The sequence below is a fragment of the Pelobates fuscus genome, chromosome 5, assembly GCF_036172605.1.
Source record: "Pelobates fuscus isolate aPelFus1 chromosome 5, aPelFus1.pri, whole genome shotgun sequence".
Classification (NCBI taxonomy): Eukaryota; Metazoa; Chordata; class Amphibia; order Anura; family Pelobatidae; genus Pelobates; species Pelobates fuscus.
The window spans coordinates 62172590-62186469 of record NC_086321.1 but is presented as its reverse complement, the minus strand read 5'-3'; the positions used below and the strand labels follow the sequence as shown (position 1 = coordinate 62186469).

General features: G+C 34.9%; 1 protein-coding gene across 13 annotated transcripts in view; it reads left to right on the top strand.

Annotated features, from left to right (window-relative positions):
- TCF4 (transcription factor 4) overlaps positions 1 to 13880 on the top strand; it is a 322114-nt gene that overhangs the window by 180275 nt on the left and 127959 nt on the right. For 9 of the 13 annotated variants that reach the window (XM_063453921.1, XM_063453916.1, XM_063453918.1 and 6 more), the window contains 2 exons: positions 2717 to 2846; positions 3896 to 3948. In XM_063453921.1, the coding sequence (XP_063309991.1) occupies positions 2717 to 2846; positions 3896 to 3948 (183 nt within the window). The remainder of the gene's footprint in view (positions 1 to 2716; positions 2847 to 3895; positions 3949 to 13880) is intronic. The other 4 variants (XM_063453920.1, XM_063453915.1, XM_063453913.1 and 1 more) reach the window with 1 other exon arrangement.

Here is a 13880-nt window from a genome sequence, read left to right as displayed (position 1 = left end):
CAGACAAACACTGCCCCTTGTGTCAGCAGGAATGTCTGTATTACACTGGTGCATTTTGCTGACCTCAAGTAAACTGTTTGCAAGAGTCTAAAGGTTCCAGTGCACATTATTAGGGTTATTCACAAAAGTGAGAATTCAGATTGAATTTCAAATTTTAAATCAAAATAGCCAAACCCAACAAAGTCTTTCATTCAGGTGTGCTTCAAGTCCAGCTACTCTCATCTACTTCCAGTGTTGCCTTAAATGTGAAACTCACTTCAAATTCACTTTATCACTTTAGTAAATAACCCTGCTAGTCTATAACTATAAACTATGAAAGTATATATTAGCAATCTTCAATTAAAAAAAAATCATAAAAATTAAACATTTGGAATAGTCAATGATTTCTTCTTAATTTTTTCCATCTATACTTTAACAGCCAAGAAACGTAACTTTTTATAAGATTAACACGGTTAATCTAACAAAGTTAGATTGTTCAATTTTTTTTGTCTATTTGAGCAATTATGAAATGTATTAACATTGCATGCTGAAGGCAAAAAAAATATTAATTATTTGTAAATGTCTACAGTGTGTGTGATTTAGTTGGCCTATTTTTCCTATTTAAGTATTTATTACCTTAATTCGTTTTCATTTTACAACAGGGTTTTTTCACCAATAAGAGAATTGTGTTGAAATAAAACACATTTGATATACAAGGTTAAAATAGATGAGCTGAAAAACAGCTCTCCAAAAAAACTATTTTCCTATCATCACAGTTGCCAATCTTGAAATATATATATATATATATATCCCAAAGCTCCTTGCACTACAGGCTTAAAGTTCAATTCGCTTACATGCTGGGTGCAGGATCCAGGTCATCTACATGCAGACATTTTTCCTGAGGAAAGTCACAATCAGGGACTGAAACGTTGACTATTGACATCTACTTTTTATCTTTGATGTGAAAAATAAAGGTTATATTTTAAACGGAGACTGTGAGTGCGGATCATCACTTGAAATTTATATATATACATATATATATATATATATATATATATAATAAACAATACACAAGATCCAGCCCACTCTCCTATCTACTAAACAGCAACTTCAATGTTTACAGATTTTATTCGTTTTTAAAAGGTTTTATATATATATATATATATTTAAATTATAATTTTTTGTGTAGAATTAAAGTCCCAGTTTTCATAAATGCATGTCAAACGCTCTCTTGCCTGTCAGATATAATCTTATGATATGGGTGTACACAGACTCTCTGAAAACCATAACTAAATAATACCATATCTTTACACCCAAATCATCCCAAATGTACACCCCCACCGTTATTGTTTAGTAAAGTTACAGGACGATGGTGGAAGCAGCACATTCAGATTTCCCAATGTACCGCTTGTATTTAACCAACTGATTTCAGCAGAAGACAGGCCACTTTGTTGAGCCATTTAGGAATCAAAAAGACTGACTTAATTTAAGACAAGGACTCTTTGTTTTAGGTGGTGAGTGCCTTGTGAAATTTCTCCGTTCTCAGTGGGTTAACCAGAGAACAGGGAACAGAGTCATAATTGGCCTATTTAGAGTATTTTGCATGTGAATAGTGCGTTAGTGAAGCGCTGCTAAGTCTGTTGTGAGTGACATGGTGATTAGAATTTAGATTAGCGAAAACACATTCTGTACTTTATCAAGTACAGTAATTAGTTCAGTCGCTAAAAGTTGATTACAAGTAAAGATAAAGTTAAGGTTTATTTTTTGTGGTGGGGTTACTTAATTTAAAATTTTCCTTTCTCTTAATGAAAAATTCGATCTTAATATACATGGTGGTTTGTACACCTGCTCTGTTACACACAAGAGCAATGTATTCAATCAGATGTTCATACCGTGGGTAAGTTGGAACGTATATATTGAAGTAGCATCTTTTTGAACTTTTTCTCTCTAATGAATTTTGTCTTCTATGAATTGGCAAGATGTTTGTAAAGTTAAATAATATGCTTCATAATGCCTGTGTGATGAAAACTATTCCCTGTTATTTGGTGTTGTTAAATCAGATTATGGTGTTTAGTTTTTTTTGTTTTTTTTTTTGCTGAATTAACATTGTCTGCTTTAGTTAACCCCTTGGAAAACAGGAATAGGCACTTTCTATTGTGAGTGTCCGAATGTATCATTAGCCCTGAAAGAGTTAAAATGTTGCCTTAATTCTGATTTTTGCACCTGTTTCTGTTTTGCACTCCTTGCACCTCTCCTGACATGCTTTTTACTTTCTTGTTAGATATAGTGTTAACCCTTATTGCTTGCAATTGAGTGTCTCATTCCCAATGCAGTAGAATGTTGAAGCATTTGTGGGGGAGGGTTTTTTAAATTCTTCTTATTTTAACATTTTCTAAGCCAGTAATAGCATTTATAAATAAATCACCAACTGAAAATTTACAGAATTAGGGAAGAAAGGTTTTTATTATATTATTAAAGCATCTGTCATCTGGCGTAGTTTACATTAGGTTTTAAATTCTTTCTTTTTTAAAATGTTGATGACGTCAAGAAATTGTAGGCTTTTAAAAAAGTTTTAGAATGCTTGTAAATATGGTATAAACAATGGTATGAAAATGTATCTATTCACATTGACCATTCGTGTTTCAACTTTTTTAAGTATAAAGTTATAATAATCACAATCTTTTAATAAACAGTTGAAAATGAATTTATATATTGTCATTTTTATGTTTAATTTTAGCAAAGCCTTCTTGGAGGTGACATGGACATGGGGAATTCAGGGACACTGTCACCCACAAAACCTGGCTCTCAGTACTATCCGTATTCTAGCAATAACCCCCGGAGGAGACCTTTTCACGGCAGCTCCATGGGTGAGTGTTGACTGCATATTTATCTCAGGTGTATAACAGAGAACGCAGGATTCCAAAGGGAGCCTACGCAGTTCCTATTGTTCTGAATTGACTACAAATTCCTCTCCTCAGGACATCACTGGCTGCTTAACCACGTAATTGCTGTGCAATGTGGTGGAGCTTTAAAGGATTAAAGTTTAAACTCCTTACTTTATACTACTTCATAGCTCACTTTATAACTTGTGACAAGGGGATTTTGCATATACTTTAATATCTTGCGTTTTCAGCTATCATATATTAAAGTGATCTCTGCAATGGTAGCAGTGAGATACTAAAAATGTAATAGTTTAACTCTGAATGGGTATTTGCGTGTATCAGTATACACATATCATAAACATATCTACATGTACAGTTACAAAACAATTCTCTTTTATTTTTGAAGCAAAAAGAACAAAACAGTGTCATGTTGCGTCTGCCACACTGGTTTTATTATAAAACACATATATCTGAGAATAGATACAGTAATATTATATCCTGAGCATTGCAGTACATTACATCATAGTGTTGCGCCACATAAGTATTTTAAGCAAAAATATATCTCTTATCATCGATGGCAACACTGATGCTCTAAATTTGTAAGACACTTCTTTGACAATTTGTGTATACAAATCCAGCAGAGATAGGGTAGGACGTCTGTAGGATAGGAGAGCATGGGGCAATTGCCCCTTGGGCCACTTGAAAAGTGAAGATAGCTGTCTCATTGCACAATGTTAAACATTATTCTATTTGTATTTGTGTATTGTAGTTCAAAATGGACTTTATGTTTGTATGTGCCCCCATATATTGTACAATTGGAGTGCTGGGCGTAAAAAAAATTCAGCCCTGCTGATTTGGGTGTTATTTTTTAATTTATAATATAATTTATCCAAGTTAATGTTTTCCCTTGGCCATTGTAGTCTTAATGTTGCAGGTCAATGTTTAATAAAACTAACAGTGTTATTTCGGCACTGTTTTTGTCATTTTTGTATTGTCTAAAAATACTTTATTATCCCTTTACTATTTTTTTTTAGCAGAGGTGCAAGCAAAGAAAGTTCGAAAAGTTCCCCCTGGGTTACCGTCCTCAGTAAGTACATTGCATTTTCTTGTTTTTCTGCTTTTTGCTAAATGTATATTCAATCTGTGGCAGTGTCAAGTGGTACATTGTACAGTGGTTTTATATCTGCTGATCTGACCTGTGACTTCTGCTGGCTTTCTCTAATGCTGTTGTTTTGTGAGTTGTTCATAATTTGTTTTCTGTGCGTAATGACAAAAGGAGATCAGTCTGAAAGCCGCATGATTTTCTTTCAATATACTGTTTCACTGATCTTGTTGTAGCCCTCCTAGTGTTGTTTATAAATGTAAGATTTGTTGGGAAGTCAAAGTAAATCCATAAAGGCTTATTCACTAAATTCTGTCTGGATTGTTCCAGACTGAAAGTGAACTATAAAATTTAGACTAAAATATCTGACCTCGCAGAATAATTCAGCTCATTCAGATTTTGTAAAAACAAACAAAAGTTAGGTGCTCACCAAAATAATGGGAGGGACAGGCAGCCGTAACCCAAGCATGGATTACCAAACCTTACCACAAAGAAAAATAGAACAGAAAAAAATTCAGATTTTAGTTTTCAACTATCGGATGCATAGTACATATCCTCAAATGGTCTGATTTTACTGGCAGGTCAGTAGAAAAAGAAAAAAATCACTGTTGGCCATCTGTGCATTTACAAAGATATCATATAACATCTTTATCACACCTCTGTGTACTGTGAAATAGTGGCTTTTGTTAGTATGTCCATATGTAAGTTGTACAGGATACAATAAATGTGACTAGATTTTAGCATTCTTCTGTAACACAGGATGTGGCCTTATCAGGCCCTTTCACCGGATAGCCTACTGGATGTGTTTTTTTTTTTTTTTTAATACCATTTAAAGTACTATTTACCTATAATTAAAGGCATGAGTTATTGTATCTATTATAATGTGGCACTTTTAGTGTTTGTTCTAGTTTGTTTGGATTTTTGCACTATAATTTCTACCATTGTTAAGAAGCTGGTGCAGTTAACTACTGCTGTAAAAAAAAATAGTTTAACCCCTTAAGGACCAAACTTCTGGAATAAAATGGAATCATGACGTGTCACACACCTTAAGGGGTTAAAGGATTTCGGACAAGAAAAGGCTCTGGGCAAAGGGCAATGTGGGAGCTGTATGCACATGGTGAAGCTTTTTATTCACTAGTTACAGTTACACCCGCTCTACCTCTCCGGTCACCGCAAATAACGTTCTCTAATTGATTCCCAGAGCATACCTAATTAGCACGAGAGGTAGAAAAGTGAAGAGGATTCAAAAAGAAAATAAATCTTTTCTTTTTTTTTTCCTTTCCCCTTGACCAAATGCTCAATTGATTAATTACAAAACATGTTAGAATTTGTGGTCTCGCTAATCTTAAGCAGGGACAATTCTCTAAAAATCCTTGGACGGGAGCCCAAGGTTCAGAGCTCCATACCTGAGCGGGGCTTGTGGATAAAATGAGCAGTCGTTTTGTGAGTTGGTTCACTTCTTTGTCAGCATAATGATGATTTATGGATTTGCATGTTCAAGGGGATTTGTGCAGCGGGTTTATCCTGAAATTTACATAGATGGCAGAAAGAACGTCTCTATTTTGTAGAGGGATATCTGAGCAAACACTCTTGGTGGGAGTGCATCAGTAGCTGTGTCTGATAACCAGGTGTTAGTGCTAAAAAACAGCTGTATCTCAAGAAACCTCCCCCCCCCATTTAAGTGGCTGATGGCCGTAATTTTTTTTCTTTCTGCTTGCATAGCAATTACTGAATGGAGCTGACAGTCCTTTGGATTCCCAAACATTATTCGCCTTGCTCAGTGTCTGAAACCTGCAGACATGCATTCGTCTTAGAACACATTCCATCACAAAACAAATTACTTGCACGTGTATAATCAGGACGTATGTGTGTGGGAATGTGTGTATATGTATGAGCTAAGTAATACATACATACACATGTACGCATACATACTTATAGCACTATGCAATAAACTCAAATAAACTCTAATAAAATGCTAAAATAGACAGAAAGGTATAGCTTAGTATACTGGGCGATCAATTTGTATTTTGGCAACCAATCAAAGATAGTCAAGCAAGGGTCCAAATTTAACTAGTTAGTGAATGCTGAGAGGTATCTCTGTATACTGGCAATATGCTTGACACACTCTGCATAAATATTAATAGAGCTTACATGCAAGGCATTGCGTAATAGATTATTTCGGTGGGATATATGCCGATACTTCATTAGCAACCAGGCTAAACAAATTACAAAACTAAGCATAAAACATTGTCAGGTTCCGAAGCAGCTGTGTTTACAATTATATTATTTTAGAATTATTATTATTACTATTTATTTACAATCTATTGGATTTTTGGATACCTCAAAGCAGCATAACGTTTTACAACATTTACTTATCATTGATGACTCTATTTGCCACCACTGTCCCAAGCAGAGCTTGCGTGTTCAGCCATGTGTTCGTATAAATTCAATATGGGCCTTTGGGTTCTATAGAATAAATATCCCCTTATTCGCTAACCCTAATCTGTATCGAGAGGCCCACAATACAAAGCTGTTGTTCTCCTTGTAAAAACAGCTTCAGAACATTTGGTATATTAATATCCTATATTTAGCAAGTTTACTAACATCAATAAATTAATAAAATGATAGATATTTTGTGTTCCTGAAAAGGCATACTGAGACTATTAGAAAACGTCTTTCACTTAGTCCAGTATTTCGGAAAATGAACTGCATTAAGTTATGTTCTCCGAGAAGTGTTCCTGTATATCTGCCTAAATTTATGAGACGTGTAATCTTCTGCAGCTAAATAAATATGGCATGATGACAAAACCAGTTCCTTGTCTAGAGTTTTCATTGTTTTAAACAGGATGTTGTTATGGTCTACTTCACATATACTTACCAGAAATCCCTGTAAAACAGCGCGGGAAAAATCCTTAACCTTGCTTATACACCTTTATGATAGAGGCATTGGGTTAATGACAAAAAGCAGAATGTAATGAAAATAATGAAATCTATGTATTTAGTAGCAGTGTGGTCAGAACGCTGTATAAATGGAATTGTATTCCTTATAAACTGACACCATGTCATTTTGCATGACTGGTGAACTTCCCCTCGCTGCTACCTTTCCCCTGGTGTATTTGTGCCCGTCGTAACTCTATATTGGATTTTATCACCTAAACCAATTATGAATTTCTAGACGATAATGTTATCTCACCCTTTCTATGTGTTTATTAGAATGTATTATGCAAAATGATTTCTGGTTCCTTTCAAAATATCTTTCCATTTATTTCCTGAAACCGTGAAAAAATCCAATGATTTTTTTAAATGATTTCCTAGTTCGTGCCATAGCAATTTCATTAAAGCCTAATTTGTTTTGTCTGCAATCTGAAGAGGTCCCCTTTTAGCTTTCTGAATGAAGGCATCTAAAACACATTCATTGAGTAATCCACATTGTGGCAAGGCGGAATGTCCATAAATGTTATTTTATTAAGCAAACTATATAATTTAGGTTCCTACAAATCTATTAAGTGATGAATTAAATAACATACATTTTTTTCTGTCGTTCAGCTTAAAGATCCTGAAAAATAATCATTTGTTGAATGCTTGCTCTTTACTTTCAAGGTCTCTGAGCATGAAGTCATGGAAATGTTTTCTAGAATGTAAAAAATGTCTTCTCTTGGGAAGGAAAACTATGTGTTTCAGTTTAGGGTCTGTAAAAAAATCTGGGAAAAATGCAGCTATCATTAATATTATTCTGTTACGTTGAGAGAAAACAGGCATAATGAAGCCTGCATTTTTTATCACTATTTCTTTTTTTTATATCTATTTAACTTTCTGAGTTGTTTATATTTATTGTTTCCGAATATCTTTTTGTCTGTTGGCAGTACTCTGAAAACTCTGCTTCAAAGTTTATAATCTGACTACTTGTAAAATAATTTCTCTGTCTATTAGTATGTGTACTAGTCTGGACACTATGACCAAAACAACTTTAGCTTAACGAAGTAGTTAGGGTGTATAGATCACGTCTCAAAAGTTTCACTGCAATTCTATGCCATTTAGGAGTTAAATCACTTTTGTTTCTGTTTATGCAAACATAGCCATACCACCCTTGGGTGTGACTCACAAAACCTCCATTATTTTTTATTTTTTTAATGAGATGTTGACTTACTTTAGAAGTTTTGTATATCCTGCTCTGTAAATTAAACTTTAATCACACACAGGATGTTCCTGCAAGGTCTAGCAAGATATCAACAGTACAGGAGATACGACATTCTAAATGAAACACAATTTACAAAAAAGGATATGTAAACATTAGATCCCACTTTACAGGAAGTGTTTAAGAAGGCTATGCATGTTACTTGCATGAAGGTATGACTAGTAAACAAAGTGATTTAACTCTTAAATGGCAGAGTATTGAGCAGTGAGACTACATGGGCATAATCTATACAGAAAAACAGCGTAATTAGGCTAAAGTTGTTTTGGTAAATATAGTGTCCCTTAAACAATGTAGCAGGGAAGGGCTGGGTTACATTTAGATTGGGGGGCATCTGCAAACAAATAACCCAGTTTGAGAACAAACCAGCAAATTCCACTCTCTTTTTTTAGTTTTATATTAAAATAAGTATACTAATAATGTAAGACATAGTATACAATAAAGTAAAAGAATACACAATATGGGCTATGCAACAGTCACCTGGTTATATTACAAATGACGCATAAATGCCTGTGCAGTTAGCTATATGTCTGTTATAGATACATATACGATATTACAGTCCAGCTAGATAGTCACATATGCACAAAAAAGTCATATAGAGCACCCGTGAGGCTGTGCAATGCAGATACAAAGGTATAGTTTTTTTTAAAAAATGTCACTATTGGTGGAAAACCTTCTAAATGCAAACAAGGTTTCAATGGGCGAAGCCATATTTGCCTTCTAGAAGAGAAAAAAAAGTGGCAATTAAAGATGTCCATCTGTTTGAGGTTTTATTCACTAAACTGAGAACTGAAAAGAAATGAGGCAACAATCGCCAAGCTGTCAAAAAAAAAGGTTAGATATTTTGTTCAGTTTGTCTATTGTCACTAAATTGTAACTGTGAAGAAAAACAACCATGGTCAGGACATTTCTCACTTTTGGTGAAAATAAGCAAACTGAAATAAAAATCAGCTTGGCTCGCTAAGCCTAGACACGTAAATTCAGTAGTCAGTATGTATAGATAGAAAGATACATGTAAATAAATATATATGAATGGAAATGTTTATTTGAAATTTTAATTAATTTGCTGCCTGTTATGTTTTTAATAGCCTTCCAATTTAACAATTAATTGGTGATAAATCACTGAATGCCTGCATTTAGTTAATGTCGCATCTGCACGTCCAAATGGTCACATATTGTCCTAAAGTATAAATCAATGTTTGATGTGCGTGCATATGTATAAATGTTTAATATTTAATTGCACACCGTGTACTAATGTAAAAGCAAATAAATTAATTGAAAGATCTGACCATAAAGTTTATAAAAGTGTAATTTCACCCTTCCTTTCATAATTAGCTGCTGGCCATATCATTTACACATCTGTAACTTAAAACAGCAGAAAATCTAACACCAAAAAAAACAATTAGTAGCAGAGTAGTGCCACTGATTACAGACAATTGTCTGCAATGTTTTAACTTCTTCCGAGGCGTTGGTACAAAATATAGTAGTTTTTGCCCAAAGCTACAGTTCGCACAGGCGGGTGTTTTAGGATTTCTAGAGAAGCATTAATTTGAGAAAGTCTAATTAGCTGTTGTAAGGTAAAAAAAAAGTGCTGCATGTGTATTTTCCTGGTACCTAAAGCGGTGAGGAAAATGTGACATCTTTAATTATAAGCTTGGTTCTATATCACTTTCTTCCCCTTCAATGCTACCTTTCCAATCACTATCACATTATGTGACTTGTGTTTACAACACTATACTTTAGCAGTTTGTACTAACATTGCATCTGTATATAACAACCCTCTAATGTAGAATACTTATTTTTTTCTAATGAAGAGAAAAACAATGACACATCAAATCACGTTGAGTTTGCTGCAAATTGACTTTATTTCATTGTGAATATTAATTGTCGGTGTGGTTTGTGTTTGTGCCCATGTTTTGCATCGTTCCTTTATTCTTTTAACAATATGAGTTTGTATGCCAGTGTTTGTGTGTGCGTGTACATATTTACGCCAATAGGGATATCATTGTTGCTAGTGTTGACATAATTGCACAAAGTGGATGTTTTCATTTAAAGGAGCTCAGATTTTGTGCAGTGCTTACCCGTTTTTAATAGACAAAGCTAAAGATTCCTGTATTTGCCCTGTGATTGGGTTATGCTAACATTGGCCAATCCCAGAACAGCACCAGGAGGACCTTGGTAAAAGTAAAATGGGAGGCGATCTTCATTGTGGAGATCTGTGATTTTCTTTTTATTCTCCCATATACAACACTCTTCTTCAGTGGTGTTCTTTTGTGAACTCATAATCATTGACATAAGATGAAGATATAGTTGGACAACCACTACTGGCAAGGCTAACAGAAGATTGTGGACTGTGCTTTGTTGGGATGGTCATGACTGAGAAGCTGCTGCCAAAGTGTTTTTACTTGAGAAATGTTTCCAGTAATCTCGACCATCTCCGCCAATTAAGTGGTGCTTTCACGATTTCTAGCCTTACATTTTTTAATAAGAGATTTTTGTACTTTTTTTGTACTGTGATTAAAACATAAAATGTATCAGGTATGGATTGCAGCGGTGGTCCAGTGTTTGTCTGAGAATGATACAGACAATCCCAAAGTTGGACCCCTGTTCCATCGTAGAATTAAAATCTACAGATGCCCGAGAAAATAAAAGGGTACGTCAATTACTTGTAAAAATGTGTTATTCGTTCATATGAAACTTTGACATGATTATGAGCATTGGAGAGAAGACATGTTTCATGGCATAAGAGCACTCAGATATGACTATTGTTATGTGTCCTGTTTTGGGGGCACAATAGAATAACTCCACATTAGTGCCTGCAACACTCCTGTTTCTGTATAAGTCCATCGCAGGCCATTCCGGTCAACGTGACTATGTTTTAATAGAACTATCAGCATGGGAAACCCAGGTTTGCTGGCTGACAAGCCTGTGTTAGATATAAACAGCTGAGCAGGAAAGATTATTGAAATGTTTTTAAGTCAAACTAAAATTTGCTAACTATTTTTAAAAATGTATGCATTTTCAGCGCCAATTTTAGAAAAAAAAATTGTATACCACTTTAAAGTGGAAATACAGATATTCAAAGGCTCCCAATGTTCTGTCATCACTATCTGTGTATATACGTGTGTGTATCTGCAGGTGCTTTTAAAATACGGTAAACTGCTATAATAGCAAACTATACATTTATTTGAAACATATGAGTTCACTATTTTGTTTAAACGAGGGACTTGGTTACATAATAAATGTATATTTTCCAATGTATAAAACACTAAAGTCAGGCAAAGTGCATGTGCTAGGTCCAGAGGTTGTGATATAATGTTCGTGTTTTAGCAAATGTAAAGAAATTTCAAAAAAATAAAACGAAAAAGTTCTATTTACAGACAACTTGGCGGGTGCAGGGAATTGTTTTCCAGCGAAGATAAGGATCTAGTCTGGAGGAGCTAAAGAAAGCCAAGGATACGCATTGTAACCCTTAGTGTGAAATAAATACAAGATTAAGGCTGTAAATACTAAATTAGGGAGATTAGATGTGACAGTTCATACTTTTAGGCCAACAAAATTAATCTTTTTGTTATTTGACAAGTGGAAACGAATATAACTTTCTGAACATGCTGGGGAAAATGCTTTATGAATTATGTTACATAATTACATTGTTTAAACAAAAAATAGTTTGTGGTTCTGTAAATTGTCTTAATCAGACCGCATGAAAATAAAATATGAAACCCTCCTTCTTCCCACTGTTTATGTAATAATGTAAAGTGAAATTCTCCCAGAGTAATTTGATTGGCTCTGTTCCCATTACAGGAAGTTCTCACCCGCATTTAGGGCCAATTATGAAGCTGATGTTAAAGGGGGTGGGAGAGCAGGTGCGCTGCCCCATACTTGGGGTGTTTCCCTTTTGAAATACACATAACATTAGCGGGGGTGCGAACAGACAGTAATTGCAATAGAATTCTCAAAGTTGTCATTAAATATGTTTCCCGTTTTTTGTTTGTTTGTTTTTTGCCACAATAAACTTTAACGGTAAAAAATATCTATCATTATTTAGATAATTTTTCATTAAAGAAGTGTCAGAATCTCATACAATCAGAGTATGATGTTTGCCTTCATACAGCCATAGTTGTATATCTTTGACTGATATTGTTCATTAGTGTCATTATGTGGTTATGTTAAGCTGTTTGACTCGCCAACACTTCTGCAACTACATTAGGGACGTGAATATATCTATTGTATAAAAGGAAGAAATCCCCTTCTTGTGTTAACTAAAATGGGTTGTTGTTTTTTTTTCTTCTAGAGCGGTTCCAACAAAGCAAATGTTGGCTTCTCAAGCAAATTTACAATTCTCAGCCATTCATATTGTATGTAGAATAGACCCCAACCATCCATGTCCCCTGCAGACATGTTTCCTTTGACATTCATACAACTAGCAGCCATGTTCATTCCACTCCATAAACATGTATGCTTTCTGCAGACATGTTCCGCTTCCAAACCATCTTTACCTTTCTAGATATGTCCTACCAGGTCACTAATATCCTCTGAATAAATGTTTAGTTTCTCTTGAAACTTGCATATGGAAAGCTTTGTGAGACGCTACTAACCAAAGGTGGTGGCAAGAAGAAACGTAGTGGAATTGTTTGGTGAGTAGATGATGTGTGATGTTTACATATCATGTGTCTTTCCAGGCATTGGTGATTTATTTTACTGCCAGATCTCATGGGTGTCAGTGTTGCCATAAGTTTAATAATGCAATCATTGTATTATCATACTTGCAAGGACTTCTAAAACATGTCTTTTTAGAGGAACTATACTTTCTGGGATACAAACATGTGACCCGCCTGGCTCTGACTCCATGGCTGAGGTCATCAATCATGATGATCTTAGCCAATTCAATGCTTCCCCACATGAAGGCATTATGAGGCTATTGTGCATGCGCAGCAAAATGCTGTGTTGCTCCAATCCGCATCTCCTCATAGAGATGCAGTGAATCAATGCACCTCAATGGGGAAAGACGGTCATCGCCTCCATGCAGAGCGTGGAGATGCTGAATGCCAGCCACTGAACTATGAAGCTGAGTGACTGCCACTAGAGGGGTAATTAACCAGCAGTGTAAACTCTGCCTTTTCTCTAAAAATGCAGCGTTTACATTGAAAAGCCCGCAGGGCTTCAAGTTGAAGTGGTTCTGGTGACTATAGTGTCCCTTTAAAGTAAATATTTAAATATATACATATTGGGACTTCGTATGCTCCATGAAAACGTTGTTCTGTTAGTACCAAAATAGTGCAGCAAAAATTACATCATTTATTAATTACAATAATTGGACATTTTACTTATCCAGGCATTGACTGGAATAGAGGGAATATGCGGTTGAGCCTGCCAAATGATACCTTGATGCCTCAGATAGTAGAAGCACCAACTAGAATACATGATTGTCCAGATCATGTAATGACTAATAATGTTGACCTGCTTTCAAACGTGGAAGTATGGGAGCACTTGGTAAATACTGATCAATTTAAAAAACAATCAATTTAAAAAACAATACTATATGGGCTTTTCAATTGAATAAGGGCATCTCTACAACTACTGGCTGATTGGCAGGAGATATTCTATGATAAAAGCACGAAGGATACATGGAATAAAAGTACGGTATGTTTCTCAAAATATACCACTTGGAAACAAAATTAAAAGCACGTGGCTTAGTAGGTAAGTCAGTCAAGAAATAAATACG